At 35.0% G+C, this 19,154-nt stretch overlaps 1 protein-coding gene across 1 annotated transcript in view; it reads right to left on the minus strand.

Annotated features, from left to right (window-relative positions):
- ORC5 (origin recognition complex subunit 5) overlaps positions 1-19,154 on the minus strand; it is a 70,849-nt gene that overhangs the window by 14,503 nt on the left and 37,192 nt on the right. Inside the window, exon 12 of the mRNA XM_081101680.1 lies at positions 18,379-18,489. Within this exon, the coding sequence (XP_080957806.1) occupies positions 18,379-18,489 (111 nt within the window). The remainder of the gene's footprint in view (positions 1-18,378; positions 18,490-19,154) is intronic.

Below are 19,154 nucleotides of genomic sequence, written 5' to 3' on the forward strand. Positions count from 1 at the left end.
CTTGCTCTAGGTACTGTGCATTCAAAGATGAATAAGATCACAGAAAATACTGATTTATTTCCTTGCCCAAATTTAAATGTTCATGACAAAATGATGAAGTCATATCTCCCCACTGGCATTAGTACCTAAATAGCTTGATATGGTCAGTGGGCAAATGACAGAAGTCTCAGTCAGTGAAGGTATTCATGGCCCAGATTCATAGTGGTGTCTCGGTTTTGTATACATGCATGTGCATGTATAATGTGGAGATGGGACCAGAGTCTTTCCCATCTGCTGCAGTAGCCATTCCTGTTGTTAGGGTCCCAAGTGCAGAAAGTGATTTAGAGTAAGGCTCTAGTACCGGCAAAGAATAAATTGAAATATATATTTTTAAATTTATCTTTATTGTTTCAAGTGTTACAGATGTCTCCTTTTCCGCCCATTAACCTCCCTCCACCCTGCTCCCGCCCCCTCCCCAGGTCTTCACCATACTATTGTCTGTGTCCATGGCTTATACATACTAAATTGAAATATTTTATAGCCATAAAATTAATGTCTTAGACTAACAATTTTGTTGGAGAAAAGCTCTCTAAATAATGGTAAAATATACTTGAATATGCTGAAATCTTTTTTGGCACTAAGTTACAGAAGGCTTCTCATGCAATTGAGCTTTGAATTACCCTAGGACCGTGGTTGGCAAACCGCGGCTTGCGAGCCCCATGCAGCTCTTTGGCCCCTTGAGTGTGCCTCTTCCACAAAATACCACGTGCGGGCGTTCACGTACAGTGCGATTGAAACTTCGTGGCCCATGCGCAGAAGTCGGTATTTTGTGGAAGAGCCACACTCAAGGGGCCAAAGAGCCGCGTGTGGCTTGTGAGCCGCGGTCTGCCGACCACTGCGAAGATACTTCATCAAAAAATGCTAACAGTAAACCTAAACAGAATGTTTAGAAAGAATAAAAAAACACAGGAGAACTTTTTCTCCAAACAAGATGACATAGATTCATATTTATTGTTCTTCCCTGCTAAGGACAACTGTAAACCCCGGAACTAACGTAAGAGACAACCAAAGGAGGGCTGCACAAGGTAGCAAGGGGAAGGTAAACTGCACAGGATGCAAAACTGGATGAACAATATAGGGGCAAGGAATATTCTGACTCCCCACCCAACAGCAGAAGATAGCCGGGACCCTGTATCCTCCAATCCCCAATCCAGAAAAGAAAGCTATCCGGGTAAGTTTATCCTTCCCCTGGACTGAACAGGAACAGTGTCAAAAAGAAATGGAAATTGTGAATTCTGCTTTTCAAAAAACTATCCTTTATGAATAATATAGAGAAAAACAATGGTCAAGTGAGAAAAAAAAAAGAATTTGTCACTAGCAGACTTACCTAAAGGAAGTTCTTCAAAAAAAAGGAAATGATAAAAGAACCTTAAGCATTAAGAAGGAAGTCAGATTGGTCGGAAGAGTAGAAATATAGATAAATCAAATAGGCTATCTCCTCATAATTTTTCTAAATCATATTTGATTAAAAATTATACCACTTCCTGATACTCAAAGACAATGACATTTAAAAAGTGTAAAAGTAAAGGAATCTAAATGGAAACAAGGTTACCATACTTTACTGAAAGTGCTAAAATATTGATACCACTTATAAAACTAAACATGCAATTGCCATATTACCCTCGAGTATTTATCCCAAAGAAGTGCATGTTCACACAAAAATCTGTACATGAATCTTCACAGTAGCTTTATTTGTAAGAGCCAAAAAACTGAAAAGAACCCAGATGTCCTTCAATGGGTGAAAGGTTAACCAAACTGTGATACGTTCATATTATGAATACTTACTCAGCAATAAAAAATAATAAACTATTAGCATACACAATAATTTGGATGAATCTCAAGGACTTAATTATACTGAGAAAACATCAACCTCAAATTTTACTTACTATATAATTTTACTTATATGAATTCTTGAAATGACAAAATTTTAAAGGTGGTGATTAATGGCTGCCAGGGATTGAGGGAAGGGGCAGGAGGAAAGTGGGTATGGTTATCAAAGCAGGGGTCCTGGGGATGATGGCACCGGTCTGTATCATGCATGACTGGTGGAAAATATACAAACTTACACATGCACTAAAATTTCACATAACCAAATACGCACAAACACGAATGAATACATGTAAAAGTAGGAAATGTGAACAAGATCCATGGATTGTATAAACTCTGACTTCCCGGTTGTGATACTACAGTTTTGCAGTTATTGGGGAAACTGAGTAAAGGGCACATAGGAAGAGATAGCCCATGTATTTCTTAAAATTGCATGTGAATTTACAACCACCCCAAAAATGTTTAGTTAAAAAATAAATACACAAGAAAAAATTTGTAACTATATATGGTCATGGAGGTTAACCAGACTTACGGAAATGATCATTTCACAATATAAAAAATCTGGAACCGTTATGTTACACACTTGAAACTAACAATGTTGTCAATTATACCTCAATAAAAACATAAATAAACTGATAAAATACACAGCACTTTCAGAAAGACCTTATAAACTGCCAGAATAAATTTTATCTCAAAATGTTTAAGTACGTATGAAGTTACAAAAATCTACGTCTAGAAATAAAAACATTTTTTACCCTTATTTACAGGAATTTTAAAGAAAGTACTTGATAAAATATTGCTTAAAGCAGGCAAATTAGATAATTATTATTAGAGAATTATTTCCTATTGATATGCTACTGGGGTGAGGTGATATGGGTTTTTAAAAGTTTATAGATTTTACAGATTTTCTTATTGAAAAGTCAGACGATTACTTCTGATTTATGGTTCAGCTACAAGAGGGATTTGTAGCTGCTGTTTCATGTTGAGTCCAAAAGGTTGCTACAAACATGTGCCTTGTACAGCTTATTACATCTATAGAATAGAATAGAATTATAGCAAAACTATTATATAAATATAACCTAAGTATTCTACATTTTCCCAAATGCTACTTTTTATTTTTAAATGGTGAAAGTTTTATTTTTGTTTATGGGCTACAGAAACAAACTGCACTCATTTATTGAAAACTACAATGTCCCAATGTAAAAATTATTACAAAATAAAATTCAGAGCTAGCCTACCAGGATTGAAAATCAATGCCTCATTTTATGGATGAGAAAACACACATCATAAAAGGATGAATGACATTATCAGTCCCTCGTCAGTCACCCCAAATAAATAGGTTGAGGCACACTTAAACAGATGCTTCAAAATTATTTAATCCAAAAGTCCCCAGGAAAAATATAGCACATTCACCGCGTTAGAGGTCTACAAGAAAACATTTTGCAGTTATAACAACAAATTTTAAATTAAAGTCTTAATCTTCAGAATGTTTAACATATTAAAAATCTTTAGCCAAAATAATACCTCATTTTGGGTGGTGATAAATATCAAAGGTGGTCTGCCAAGACAATTAACTATTGGAATGAAGACTTTTGTCAGTGCTTTTATCTTTTCTTCTACTGCCCTTCAAAATTCAGGAGGATGACACATATGTAATCTGGTATTCACTCCTTCCCTCAGGTTCTAGCAGAGGATATGGACAAAATTTGAGAGAGGGAGTAAAGAGCTATGGGAACTAGTTAATATCAGTGATATAGAGATATGTTACATTAGTGGTATTGAGACTGGAACTTATTATTTAATCCAGGCTCTATAGAGCAGATATAGACGTTGACAGAGCTCTATCTATAGATCATAGATACAGACATGTGCTTGTAGGCATGTTAGCTGACCCTAGAACATGGGTTTGAATTGCGCAGGTCCACTTATATACAAATCTTTTTCAGTAAATACGTACAATACTATACATGTATTTTCTCTTCCTTATGATTTTCTAAACATTTTCTTTTCTCTAGCTTACTTTCTTATAATATAGTATATAATACATATAGCACACAAAATGTGTTAATCAACTGTTTATGGTATCAGTAAGGCTTCCAGTCAACAGTAGGCTACTAGTAGCTAAGTTTTGAGGAGTCAAGTTACATGCGTTTTAATGGGGGGGGGGGGGGGCGCGGGGGACTTGGGGTGTATTTGTGTGAGGATCCATGCTCCTAAACCCCTGCATTGTTCAAGCATCATCACCTGTAATTTCTTCAATCCTCATAACAACCCTGCCGTGAGTTAGGTACTATAAAAATAAACCTCTTTTTCCAGATGATGCAACAACTTCAGAGAGGTTAGTAAATATTCATGGTCACTGAGCTAACAGCAGCTCTGGATTTAAATACAATTTAAAATCAAAGCCCATATTCCTCACAATACCCCAAACAGGGAGCTGCAGCACTCAAGGAAGAGTTGGGAGAGACTAAAGAAAGCTTTATGGAAGAAGTGAGTAAAATGACAACTCTGGAAATATTCCACACTGAAAGGGGGTATCATGAATATGCTGGAGGTTAGAAATCCAGCAGCAAAGAAGACAGAGAAAAAAAATTAAATAAAATTGCAGCAAAAAGGAAAAAAGAAGTATTGCAATATAGGCAAATGTCCTGTCCAGGGACAACCCTGTGAACAAAATTATCAGATGTGATGAGTCTGATGTCACCAAAGTAAAATATTAATGTGGAATTTATTAACCTAAAGATTGATTAACTTCATAAATCAGGTTATATATTATATTACACATAAAATTACTGTTTTTAAGGTTTAACTTTTAAGAGATAAATAATTCGAGGTGGGGGGCAAAGGCATAATTTTTTAAAATCTGAAATTAGACAACACTAAAAATAGTCTCCCAATGCAAAACTTCTTATGCATTTGTGGATTAAAGGTCATTTGCAAAAAAAATTCATGACTATAAATCATATACAATGTATTAATAGTTAAACAAACTGAGGATAAACATTAACATTTTAAAAGGCAAAAACACTGCTTTAGGTCATTCCTAAAACACTGGAATAATTTTAATTATTTAAATAAATTTAAGATTTTGTGGAAAAATTACTACTGCCCTTCTTGGTTTCTGTTACCTATGAAGATATAATCTTTTGCCAATAATATTCAGATTTTAGGGGGTATATATACTCTTTTCCACAGCTGCTTGTCTATTGTGCCAAATTCAAATGAATGAAACTCAAATGAATAAAAAAGTAGCCCAGAGTGTAGATGTTCTTTTTCAAAGTCAGGATTTAGAGTTTGTGCTAGGAAAATCCGAATGAAGTTTTTTGTGCTTTATAAAAGCTGTACTAAAAGTCAGTGTCTTCACCTCTAAAATTTAGTTATGCTTCCACTGGTGTTTTCCCTCAAAATAAAAATTCTAATTTTTAGTTCTTGGTTTGAAAATAAACTCCAAAAAATCTGAAGCATCTTGTTATCAAGAGAATGATACTTCCCTAGCTTTCAGTATTACCAGCATATTGACACTAACTAAAAGATTTCATTTTACTTTAACTTAAAATAATCAATCTAATTCAAAGCCAAAGTATTTTCCCCTGACTAGCTCCTAAGGCATGACATGATATTTTTAATTTACCTCTTAAATGGGGTTGGCAATATTTGCTTAATCTTTGTTCTGTGTACTATTATGTTCTTTGTTCTCATCCATGTGGGGGATGAGCTGATTATTTATGTCCTAACAATAGGAGTTCATGTACCATGGTGAGGATTTTTTTTCCTTAATCTGAGAGGCAGTCACTAACAAGCTTCAGCTGGAAGTGCTTAATGTTAAAACAGTGTGAACCTGTTCCCAGGCTAATACACTACGTTCTTTCTGCCAACAAAAGAAAATCAATTTACAACTGTAATTAATTTTTAACATGCTCATTATTTTTATACTTTCACAGGCTGGTATATATGTTAACTGATTCATGAAATAGCCTATCCTGCTTGCCCTGGAGAAGCTTTACAATCTGAAACATATAAAATTATTTAAATAAAAAAGCTTAACAAGTGGTATGTCAGTGTATGAGGTTCACACCCAACAAGCACTACATTTGATCTGATTTCAGGTGATGTGATAGTTCCTGAGCATGTGGCATATAACAACCAAGTTCAACGGACCTTTTTACACACACAAGGTGATGAGTGCAGCAATGGAAGAGAGGCAAATGCCGTCAAAGCTATTCAACTTAAAATCATCACCTCTAGAAATTTCTATTTCCCAAAAAAAGGCAGGAAGTGGATTGAAAGTCTTCAAATATACTCAGACAGACAAAAAGTGAAATGTGTATTTATACAAAGAGGACCTAAAGATAGCGCCTCTCCTCTCTAGAACCGTGTGGTACAAAAATGACTGCAAGCCTCTATTAGCATCCAGAGAGACCGTAGCTGCATGGGCAGGGGAACGGAAATTCACTGAGTGAGAGAGTCCTATGTTCACGGCACTGGGCCTGAATCACAAAAATGAAAGGACAAGGCTTTTGCCCTCAAAGAGTTCAAGGTACTGGGGAGACAAACACACAATAAAATGGTAACAACACAATATGAGAGCTATGCTAGTGATATGTATAAATGCAATTATCTGATTCAGAGAAGGGAATAACCAAGAAGAAGGGAAGCAAATGTAAATTCATTGAAAAATGACATTTGGGGGATAAACCAAGAAGCATAAAAGAGAGCACAACAGTGATAGAGAAACAACACATGTAACGATACAAAAGAAAAATTGGTGTGCTTTTAGGGAACAGCTTATTGTGAATGGTGCACAGGGTGAATGGAGGAAGTGGTAGAAAACGGGGCCAGTTTGTAAAGAACCTCACAAGAAATGTTATGGAATGTAGACATGCTTTTATAGATAATGTAATTCATTTAAAAAGTATAAGCAGAAAATGAGACCAACTTTTTAAAAATGATTTATACTGATAACTGTATGGAAGATGAATTTGAAAGTTATCTTTTGACAGGAAAAGCAGTTAAGGACGTGACAAGCATGTCAAACTCGCGGCCATTAGGCCGCATGACTCGTTTATATAAATGAAGCAGCCCTGACTGGTTTGGCTCAGTGGATAGAGTGTCAGCCTGTGGACTAAAGGGTCCCGGGTTTGGTTCTAGTCAAGGGCGCATGCCTGGGTTGCAGGCTCAACCTCCAGTGGTGGGTGTGTGAGAGGCAGCCGATCAATGATTCTCTCTTACCACTGATGTTTCTATTTCTCTTTCCCTTCTCCCTTCCTCTCTGAAATCAATAAAAATATATTAAAATATAAAATAAAATAAACGAAGCATGCAGCTCACCAGCTGTGAGTTTGACATGCTGGGCCTAAGAAATAATGAAGTTATGAATTTAAGGCATTTGGCAGTGGGGGTGGAAAGAAATAAGTTCAAGAGACATTTGTATTTAGGAGGAAAAATAGATTGGATTTGTTGACCAACTAAATGGAGTAAAAACAAAAAAGAAGGTACTGAGATAATTTCTCCACTAACTAAAAAACTAGAAACCATATATTATCTTTGTTTAATCTTTATTATTTAAAGTACTAGAGGCCTGGTGCACAAATTCATACACAGGTGAGGTCCAGCCAGCCGAGCGGGGGAGGGGGGCGGGAGGGGGGGGAATGGAGGTGGGGCCAGCCGGGAGGAAGGGACTACGGACAGTTCACTGGCTGGCCCCGTACTCTGGTCGAACTCCTGGGCAAACTCCCAGTCAAGGGGACAATTTGCATATTAGCCTTTTATTATATAAGATTACAGAAGTCCCCTTTTTTCTAGAGTCTACCATTGTACATGCCACAAAGTATGTGCTTATTAAAGAATGAGTAATAAATGGCCGAAACCGGTTTGGCTCAGTGGATAGAGCATCGGCCTTCGGACTGAAGGGTCCCAGGTTCGATTCCGGTCAGGGGCATGTACCTGGGTTGCGGGCACATCCCCAGTAGGAGATGTGCAGGAGGCAGCTGATTGATGTTTCTCTCTCATCAATGTTTCTAACTCTCTATCCCTCTACCTTCCTCTCTGTAAAAAATCAATAAAATATATATTAAAAAATAAATAAATAAAGAATGAGTAATAAATGAATTAGTTTTAAAATCTGAAAAAAGGGGAAAAGGTTTAGGTAATAATTTGGTTTGGGATATATTTTAGTATGTGATGGATATGACACATTCAAGTATTACTGTTCAGTTGGCAATTTGGGTCTAGAGATAGACACAGGCTAGAATAAAGAATTCGAAAGATATTAGCATACACACAGTATTTGAAGCAAGGGAAGTCAATAAGGCAGTTTCAGATAAGCCAAGTTTGCTTTCTTATTCCTAACTACATGGACATGATTACTTCCTATTCTAAGAACTCAGCTCTCTATCACTGGCGTACCCAAGGTGAGGGAGCAATCCAGTTCCATAGTGACACTGGGACTGAGGACCCAAATTTCTCATCTAGGGGAAATGACAAGAGCTTTTCTGCAATACCAGTTTCTGAAATGTTTGTGTATAAGCAGGTGAGGCTAATCTCCTCCAAAAAACTCCAATTAATTGTGAGCTAACAAGGAATCAAGATAATTTTTCATTGGAAACCATTCCCTTAAGCATCAACATTTGTTTTAATAATCACACCTCCATGATGCAGATTTTTCCAAATCATTTATCACCCTAACTCATTTTATTAAAACTCCTTTTCTAGTCATAACGCTATAGCTAAGGTGTGCATTTGCCTCTATATTTACTATATATTGATGGTATATATTTTCCTCAATAGGCACGAGCAAGCACATCCACACATACTTTTTTTGTGTTTTCAGCAAAAGATCTGCCAAGTCAAATAAAATGTACCGGTGTCAAATACATTTCCTCAAAAACGTTAATAAAAGGTATACATTTGGTATATTTTTTAGAAGCAATAGTAACTTTAAGAAAGGTAGTTATAAAATATTGCCTACAAAAATAAGATATCAGTGTACTATTTATTCAAAAGTCAAAAGCCTAATTTATGCATTTTTCTAGAGTTCAATAAAAATGCCTATTGCTAGGCTGATAAGACTCACAAAAACAAAGTGGTAAAACTGAAGAAACAACACCACCAGATTTGGGGAAGGTAAGAAAAGAGTAGGGGTAAACACTATTCTTTTAAAAATGAAAAGACGACAACTTTTTATCCTTACTGCAGGCAAATGAGTAAAATATACCCTCCTTTTTATTATCTTTGGTAATCCTATCTAAGAAAGAGGGAATATGCTAATTGACCCTCATGCCATTGCAAAGATGGCAGTGCCAACAGCCAATAATGGAATATGCTAATTGACTGACCCACCCTCAAAGATGGCGGCACCCAGTCCCTTCAGCCCTACAGGGGCAGCAGGCGTGTGGCAATTCCCCTCACCACCCCAGCTGCCCAGGACCAGCCTGAGGTGCAAGGAACTAGGGCCGGCCGAGGCTTGCGCTGCCGGCAGGGGCAGCAGCAGAGGTGTGATGGCGTGTCGCCTTCCCCTGATCGCCGGGTCGCCTCCCACCCCTGAGGGCTCCCAAACTGTGAGAGGGGGCAGGCCAGGCTGAGGGATCCCCCCTCCAGTGCATGATTTTTCATGCACCAGCCCACTACTGATTAATATTAATATCCTTTACAACAAAAGTGCAATTAGGGAAAAACTATAGATCAACTTTACTCTTTTCAAATACAAAGCATCCCAAAACAGTGTTTAAAAATCTCCTGTAACAGGTACCTGCTGCATAGTGACAAGATGGCAGAATAGTAATGCATCCACACCAGGGACAGTAGGAGGTTTGAGAATCTAATTTACTGCCCCAGAGGAGACTAAGCATCATGGCTTTTGCTGCTAGAAAAGGGCTGCCTCTGTTAAACAGCACCCTTGCTAACCTATTTGTCAGCGAAGTAGGTATTAAGTAAAGCTTCCTTATCACCTTTGGAATGGAATGCCTCACAGTCGCAGTTGTGGTTAGGAAAAAACATAGTAGGATTATTAGAAAATGTTAGCATTCAAGATATTTTCTGTGATTTACATAATTTACTTTAATAGCATCAAGCATTTAAGTTGGATATTATAGACACACTGGAATGCTGGCACAAACCTAATAAAGCATAAAGAAATTGAAAAAGAAGAAATAGCTTTTCACATTTTCTAATATTCTAGTATCCAAGAAATTTATTTTTAGGAAAACTGTCCCATTTGTTCACCAACTTTAATATCTATAAAGATAATCCTCATATCCAAATCACTTTATATGAATATATTATAGCTAGATTTTAGGATGTTACACACTTTGTGTTTATGAGATTCAAATTCATATGCACTGGGTAGTATTTCATCATCAACTATGATTTCTGATGCAATATAACTAGCATTTGATAAATGTTATTACTCTACTATAAAACTAGAGGCCCGGTGCACGAATTCTTGCATGGGTGGGGTCCCTTGGCCTGGCCAGCGATTGGAGCCAATGGGGAGGGGAGCAGCTGGCCTGGGGGAGGGACCATGGGAGGTTGGCCGGCCACAGGAGGTTGGCTGTGGGAGCACACTGACCACCAGGGGGCAGCTCCTGTGCTGAGCACCTGCCCCTTGGTGGTCAGTGCGCTTCATAGCAACTGGTCAACCAGTCGTTCGGTCGCTTAGGCTTTTATATATACAGATATAAATCAACCATAATATTATGTATTATAATAATTTTTAAGGCAAAGAGGTTTTATAATTATAAATGAAATCTGTAAAATCAGTTATTTGGTTAAAGTACTTTTGGTTAAAAATCAAAAGTAGTTTGAAATATTGTGTATGAAAGAGTGCTATAATGAATATAACATTTAATCATAAAGTATTTGAAATATAGTAAAACCTCAATATAACTAATTCGGGCAAGGGGGTGGGTATCTGTTAAAGCCAAAAGTTACATAATAAAGTAGATATTCCTAATGTGTACATTAAAATATTGACAAATCAGTTGGTTTATTTGTTTTTACTTAGATACATTTGTGTAATTAAAATTAAGTATGGAATACAAGTTTCATGTCACAGAAGCTTTCTATATGATTTACTGTTATTTTTAATTTATACTGAATAGACCTAGTAAATGCATGCATTCACCAGTCACCTCGAGTACACAGCTGGGGTGTGGCTTAGCACACATGGGTACATCGCCAGCTCACATTAAAAACTGATGCAGAAAGTCACACCACTTGACAACAGAACCAATTACCGCAAGTGATGTGGCATGAACACTTGCTAATCATTTGCAGAACATTGTTTATGAGAAGTGACTTTTGGGTTTAAATATGTAGACTAGAGTTGTAGATATGTAATATTTATATTGGTGAAATGACTACAGTGTTTTTCCAACATAAGGCCTATTCACTAAAATTTGTTAAAAATAACAAAAAATAACCTGTTAATTTAATTATAAGCAAATCTTAGTTAAAACCATTTTAAAATTAACAGGGTGTCAATTTTCACACATGAAATATGGACCGGAAATTTTATCCATTAAATCTGAAGTCCATTAAATCGAGGTCTGCAAAATCTAGGGCTTACTGTATAGTCATGTAACTATGTAAAAGTCACTTAGTTTATAACAGGCCACGCACAATACACTACTTATCTGTCCATAACTTAAGTTCTTAATTAAGATACCAATAAACATAGCTAACTAGCTATAATTAAATATAATGGATAATTAGCATAATTTAGCTATGACATAGGTATCAAACGATAATGCTCCATCCACAACACTAAGTTCAAGACATGTCAGAAGGAAACATTCAACAAAAAGGTTATTTTACTCAGAAGACGACACGTAAATACCTATATTATCAAATAACAGGAAATACCAATGAGAAAAATCCTACTTCTATTTATTCACTTTAAGTTTTAGCTTTCACTTAAGTATTCAAAACAGTTCCTTCAGCATATATGTCCTCCTAGTAAATACACACATGCACTACTAACAACTCTAGTATAAGCTAGAACCTGGCAACCACCCCAATACAAATGAAGGGCAATAGAAGCCACAGACTGACTGTAAGGTCCTTGAGGGAGGAACTGCATTCTCCTCACTCTTGTACAGGCAGTCCTCAGATTACGTCGGACTTGACATACGTCCTTTCATGGTTACGTCACCATCTCCCATTTATTTATTAAAAACAAAAAGTCGTCATTTCAAGGTATGTACATATGTGCTTTATGTTTTTTAATATTTCTTTACCACAAATAAAGGTCAGGAATTATTATCTTTCTTTTAATTTTTTTTTTACTTTTTCACTTTATTACTGCTGTGTATGTGCTCCATGTGAGTGACGTTGGTGCTTATATAGGTGGGTTCCGACTTACGGCGAAAATCATATTACGTCACGCTGTAGGAATGGATCTCCGACGTAACCCAAGGACCTACTGTACTCTCTTTACTCAACACAGAGCCTGGAACATAGTAGACCCTTAATTAGTATCTTTTAAATAAAATTTTAAGCACAGAAACAAAAATTTAATTCCAATTAGAGAAAAAGGTTAAGTAATGACTTTGAATTTTGAAGCTTGAATTAGACTAAAATATTTTATATTAAAACAGTTTTGAATTAAATAATATTCACAAAATCGCTTCTTTTAAAAAATTGAAAGTATATAAATTTAATATACATCTACCTATATTTAAAGAAAAAAATGGCAAAACCCTGTTTTTTATGTTGAATAAAATTTTGGCTGCCCTTAGCACAACAAAAACATCTTCCTACAGCTATGATAGAGATGAAGCACCTGCTTAAAAAACCCTCCTAGATAAAATAACAAAATTATCATTCTTTCTGACTGATGATAAATTGTTTGAAAAAATAAAAATAATTCATTTAAATAAATATATACTGTATGGCTCATAAACCAACATCCAAATGAGTACAGGTTATCTAAATGCAACCTTTTAAAATTAATGCAACCTTTTTAAGAGAAGATCAAGTCAATTCATGACTGAAAATTAAACGGATATAACAAAAACAGTCCAAATATATTCCAATATCACGATTTAAGTTCAAGAGCAATCATAAATGGAAATGTATATTTAAAAAAAACATATTTGTATACTATAATTTAATCCAAAATTATTTTTATACTTCTAAAAAATGATACATTTAATTTTTCCATATTAAATTATGTACAACTAAATATGAAGCCATTCACAAACTAGACATTAATTACTAAACAGTGCAAATTGTCAATATAGTACGAAGGACTATTTTTTAAAGATACTATGCTCCTCTTCCTCCAGTTATTTTTAATATTAATTCCATGTACACTGTTTCTGATAGTATCATAACTATACTATTTTAAAACTTCTAAATTATAGAATTTCAATGAATTGCTTTCAAAAATAATTCTTCAAAATACTAACTGATCAAATGCAACAATTACATGATATACATACATGTAATTAAATGTCCCTAATTTTTTTAAAAGATAATTCTCCTTTTCAAAGTCACTTTAGAAACTTATAGCAATTATCTTAGAAATAAACTCTTTACAATTTTATCATCTGGGAGAAGATAAAGCATTATGGCTTAATATTTTAAAATAAGTGATATACTTGATAACAGTCTTAAAGAACTGAATCTTCTACTGCCTTCATGTAGAACTACAAGACTATGGAGGGGGTAGGCAAGGATAAGTAAGTGAAAATCACACAAATAGAATAGGTCAACCAAAGGTTTGTAAACAAATTTCTTAAAGAAATTCAATAGTATTTCTTTTAAAGATGATAAATGGTCTTCAATAACATATCTGATCAAAGTGTTTAGAAAGTAATAATCTTTGCCATTTTCTGAATGTAAATGGTATAGCTTATATATTCTATCCATGCTGAGAGGGAAAACTAAATAAATGGAAATACCAGAATTAAAGCTTTGTCATTCACAAAGTTCATGTGTAGATGGCACTACATTTATTTTATTTGAATGAAAAATTTAAAAACAACCCATGATTATGACTGCAAAACTGTAGTAAATTGCATAAGGCTAAATTCTCTTACAAATCTAAGAAAATTTAAAAACCTTATTTCAATTTAATAAATATGAGCATTATTCTAATGTAAAATGTTAAATGTACTAATACTTTTACTCATCTTGAGACTAAAGTTAATGAGTAGAATCTTATTCAAAATGTAATAAAAAATATTGAAATTCGGAAGAATACCAACTACATACTATTACTGTTGTTAATTTGATTATTCTCAATTACAATTTTAATAACTTTAAAGATTCCTTAAACTACTATTTTTATAACTTTATTACAGAATAGATTTAAATGAAATGCAATGGAAATAAACTTTTGCTTCAAGAGAACTTTGAACATATATAAAACATCTGATCAAACTGTTATGTGAAAAATTGTAAATAATTATGTAACTGGTAAATCAAGCTATACAATGGCATATCACTAAAAAATAAAGCCTTAAAACAGGTGACATAAAGTAAATAAATAGAAAAAATAATCATTGCATATAAACACATTACAGCCAGTAAGAAGAAATTTACTTCCACATGGAAAACACTCATCCTATATAACAAAAGGGTAATATGCAAATAGACCGAACAGCAGAACCAACCAACCAAAGCGTAATATGCTAATGATATGCTAAGGCTGCTCAACTGCTTGCTATTATGTGCACTGATCACCAGAGGGCAGAAGTCAACTGGTCGACCAGTCGCTATGACGTGCACTGACCACCAGGGGGCAGATGCTCTGACCGATAGGTTAGCTTGCTGCTGGGGTCCTGCTGATTGGGACTGAGATGGGCTGGACACACCCTGGACCCCTCTTATGGTTGCTCCCTGACCCGATAGTGCACCGGTGGGGTCCCTCAGCCTGGCCTGCACCCTCTCACAATCCAGGACCCCTTGGGGGATGTCAGAGAGCCGGTTTCAGCTTGATCCGACAGGCCACTCCCCTTGGGAGGGCACCAGATGCAAGGCTCATGGCTGGCGAGCGCTGCTGCGGCAGCATAAGCCTCTCCTAATTGGGACTGACTGGGCACGAGCTAGCGGCAAGCACAGTAGTGCTGGGATAAGCAGGAGCGGCAGGTAGGAGCTGCAGGTGGCATTGGACTGCGGGTTTCAGCCTGATCCCTGCAGGCCACCCAGAGGAACCCCACCCACGAATTCATGCACTGGGCCTTTAGTGCAGTGGTTCTCAAGCTTCCTAATGCCACGACCCTTTAATACAGTTCCTCACGTTGTGGTGAGCCCCAATTTTATTGTTACAAATTGAACATAATTAAAGCATAGTGATTAATCACTATGTATATATATGTAATTATATATGTTTTCCGATGGTCTTAGGCAACCCCTGTGAAAGGGTTGTTCACCCCTAAAGGGGTCGCGACCCACAGGTTGAGAACCACTGCTCTAGTGTAACATAATACCTTACCAATTTTATTTATTTATTCATGAAAGCATGTACAGCATGCACATGTATACCATTATATATCTCCAGATAATTTTTATTATATTCAAATAAACCAATTTGTTAAATTAACAAACAGCTTTCTCTAAATATCAAAAACAGTATTAACAGGTTGTTTCTTAGTTTACCTTAAAGCTGTAATGTAACAATATTGCCATCTAGTGTTCATATCAAACAAGCACTTCCAATACAAGTCATACTTTTGTTTTTCACTTAAAAAATTATATGTGCATAGGTTAAATACAAACTGTCATTCCTACGGACAAGAGTAGTTTTCATGGATGCATAACAGGAGAGAAAAACAGAAAAAGTCACTGAGAGCCAATGGAAAGAAAAAGAAAAGGCATATGGGAGAATTGCCCTTCCTATGATGTGATTTCTGTCGCATTTTGTTCTTACACACAGTATATATGTAACCTGACTGTGTTAGATATTTTAGGGTCAGATGCATCATCCATTTGTAGCACCCCACCCTTTGTATCACAAATGGAAATAAAGCAAGATCAAGTCCTAAGTGATTTGACATCAAATGGACACAAATTCATTTAAGCCATGTTTTAAATATACAAAATTTATCATTTTGATTACTGGTAATGAGAAGATGAATAAAAATTGTTTTAAGTTTATGGCTGAAAAGAATTTCATAGTTGTTAAGGTGGAAAACAATTTAACTTGGTTAAAAAATAAAGATGCATTTGGGCTACATTGTTTCTCTAATCAAAGCCTGTTGCTGGAAAAATCTTCTTCAAGTCTGGATGCTACCAGTGATTTGCTATGTGGCCCTGGGCAGATCTCTTAGGCATTCTGAGCTTCAGTTCCCTTTCTTTAAAGATTAACTTAGTGACAAGACTAAAAATGTAAAATGCCCTGCCAATGTAAGATACCAAAAGGCAAGGTAGGATGGATGATGTGGCAGTAGTACTACTTACTAGATTGTTAACAATGACTACTACCACTACCACAATATAATCCACTTTCAACTAAACCAGTGTGCAGGTCACAAAAATTTTGTGGGTTTTCCTAGTCCTCTCCCTTTAGTCATATTACCTGCCCATCATAAATTTCTAGTCTATTAAACTCTATCCACTAGAAATAAGGTGTCAGCTAATTTTATCTATTATTTTTCCTTTTTATTTACCCATTTTTCTCATTTCTGTACAATAAAAATGGATCACTATGTAGATTAGAAATATTTAAAGGAAAAAAAATCCTACTCATTCTCTATAACCCAGCTCCATTTTTCACCTTTTTTATGAAGTCAACTTCCTATATTCATGCCCAACCCAGAAGTGATCTCTATCTGCTGTAAATTTCTCAGCAGCACTAGCATTCATTTACAGCTATACATTATTTTTATGTACATTTGTACCACACCCCCCCCCCCAAAATAAATTATAAGCTCTCTAAAAGGGAAAACCACTGATCATCCTTCTTTGTATCTTACACAAAGGTAATTTTGGGATCCCTGAGGTACAATTACATGTGATCAAATGCCTCCCTGCTCTATTTAGAAGTACCTCACTTCCCCAGGCTTTAGTTCTCAAAGAATTATATGTGTCACATTGATTGGCAACAACACTTAACCTCTCTAAGCCTCAATTCTTTAAGATAAAGATCATAATACAGTGATGACGAACCTATGACATTTTTTTGGTTGATTTTTCTTTGTTAAATGGCATTTAAATATATAAAATAAATATCAAAAATATACATCATTGTTTTACAATGGTTGCAAATATCAAAAAATTTCTATATATGACACGGCACCAGAGTTAAGTTAGGGTTTTTCAAAATGCTGACACGCCAAGCTCAAAATGTTCGCCATCACTGTCATAATACCTATTTTATAGTTTTGCAGCAGCAAAAATAAACATAAAATGTACTGTATGTAGAAAGCTATTAATAAAATCTAAAGTTTGATTAAAATTACTTTATTTTCAGACAAAGCATTTCTAAAACATATATTGGAAAAAATTCCCTGCAATAAAGATTAAAACTGAATTGGGTTTTTTAAACTATTGGCATTAGGGCTGCCAATCTATCTACCTATTTAGCTAGTTATATGCACAGCCTAATAACTGACTACCTTTCTTCAAGAACACAGTAAAGGTATATAAAATTTTTTATAAATGCTGACATAAAAATTATCTAACTTAAATGTTGAGTTAAATGAGAACATATAGGTTCTCAAAGGCTTCTTTGAGTGAAGAATTAAAAGTTTCCACCAGATATTGATTACAAAGTCTAACATCCATTCAGGAACCAAATTTATTTGCAGTGAATAAAAATGTAAATGCTATTATTTACAGATTTCTCAACCTAAAAACTTATACATAAAACAACATTGCAACATTGCAACAAAGTCAGGTGACTTTGTTTTTCAATAAATACTAGTCACATTCTTTTTCTCCTCTACCCGTTCATATCCATGAGATCAGGATTGTTTTTCTGGGCCATATAAGAAATGTACTATGACTATATTTTTAATAATTAAGTTTTTTTTTAAATGGCAACTAAAAAATCTTAACTTTATTAAATATGTCATGGTTCCTATTTTTAATGCTACTGCTGCCATCTAGTGAAAAATTTGAGAACTTAATCATTCGGAAGATAAGAGCATTTTTGTAAAAATGCATGTCAACCTAAAAGGTCTATTTGAGGAATAGGAATAATTTTATTTATTTGCAAATAAAATTTTAATATTTTTGTTTTCATTAAATTATATTTTTATATTATACTTCATCAATAATCATGAAGCCTTTTGTTTAATCATCAAGATCATTATAATTGCTTAATTTAAAAATTCTGTAATTAAAAAAAGAAAAAAATAGAAAATTAAACTGTTTTGATCATGCGGTTATACCTGTATGCAAATTCAGTGATATCCTTAAAGATTTGGAATTTTCAATTACTCACCTAGACCAAATTACTTACTCATGCTGATCAAACCTCTAAATGCCTGGAACTCTACCAACTATTCTACTTGAAAAATTCCATAAAGATAAAGATGATAGATAAGAGCCTATCACAAAGCTTACCTGGGAAAATATATTTGCTGTTGGAGCAACTCTGCTGTCCACGATACTATATAATATTGCTAATAATCTATCAAGTGGAAACAGTTTTGGTCCGAGGAGATGATTGCTTGTCTGTAAGAAAAAAGAAAATGGATTTTCTTCTTAAAGCAGAGGACTCACTCTTTGTACTATAAATTCCCCGTATCACAATATTTACAGTTCCCCAAAGATGCTAACAAATCCAACTTGCAGTCTCTACACAAAAACTTTATCTGATATAATCATGATTTATCCTTTAATATTTTCTTCAAGATTTTCTGACTTAACATCAACAAATATTAAAGGATTCACAAGTCATCCAGCCTTGTCCTAAATATTACCCCTTTTTTACTGTTGTAACCAGATGATAAGCGACAGCCAAACATTTGTCAAGATAGTACATAACCAAAAGCAGGGTCGTGATCCTAACTCCTAGCCTAGAAATTATCACCTATATCTCACTATTCCTCTTTGTGCCACAGACTAGAAAATGTATTTCTTCAACATTAATAGCTCTAAAAATATTACTTACAGTTCACATTTTAAAACAACATGAATGAAAGACCAAAGGGCTACTACTATAAAAGTCAAAGTCAAATCTCTAAGAATAACATCAGAAGAACTAGAGTTCATCTAGAACTAGAGACATCTTCATGATGGCAGCTGCTCTCTCAACACCGTCCTTTTCCTAGATTTGCACAAACCCACTGATTCCACAAAGATGGTCTAAAGTGCCAGCTCGTTCACAGTCCTCTCAT

The sequence above is a fragment of the Myotis nattereri genome (genome assembly GCF_964212035.1).
Source record: "Myotis nattereri genome assembly, chromosome: 11".
NCBI classification, from domain to species: Eukaryota; Metazoa; Chordata; class Mammalia; order Chiroptera; family Vespertilionidae; genus Myotis; species Myotis nattereri.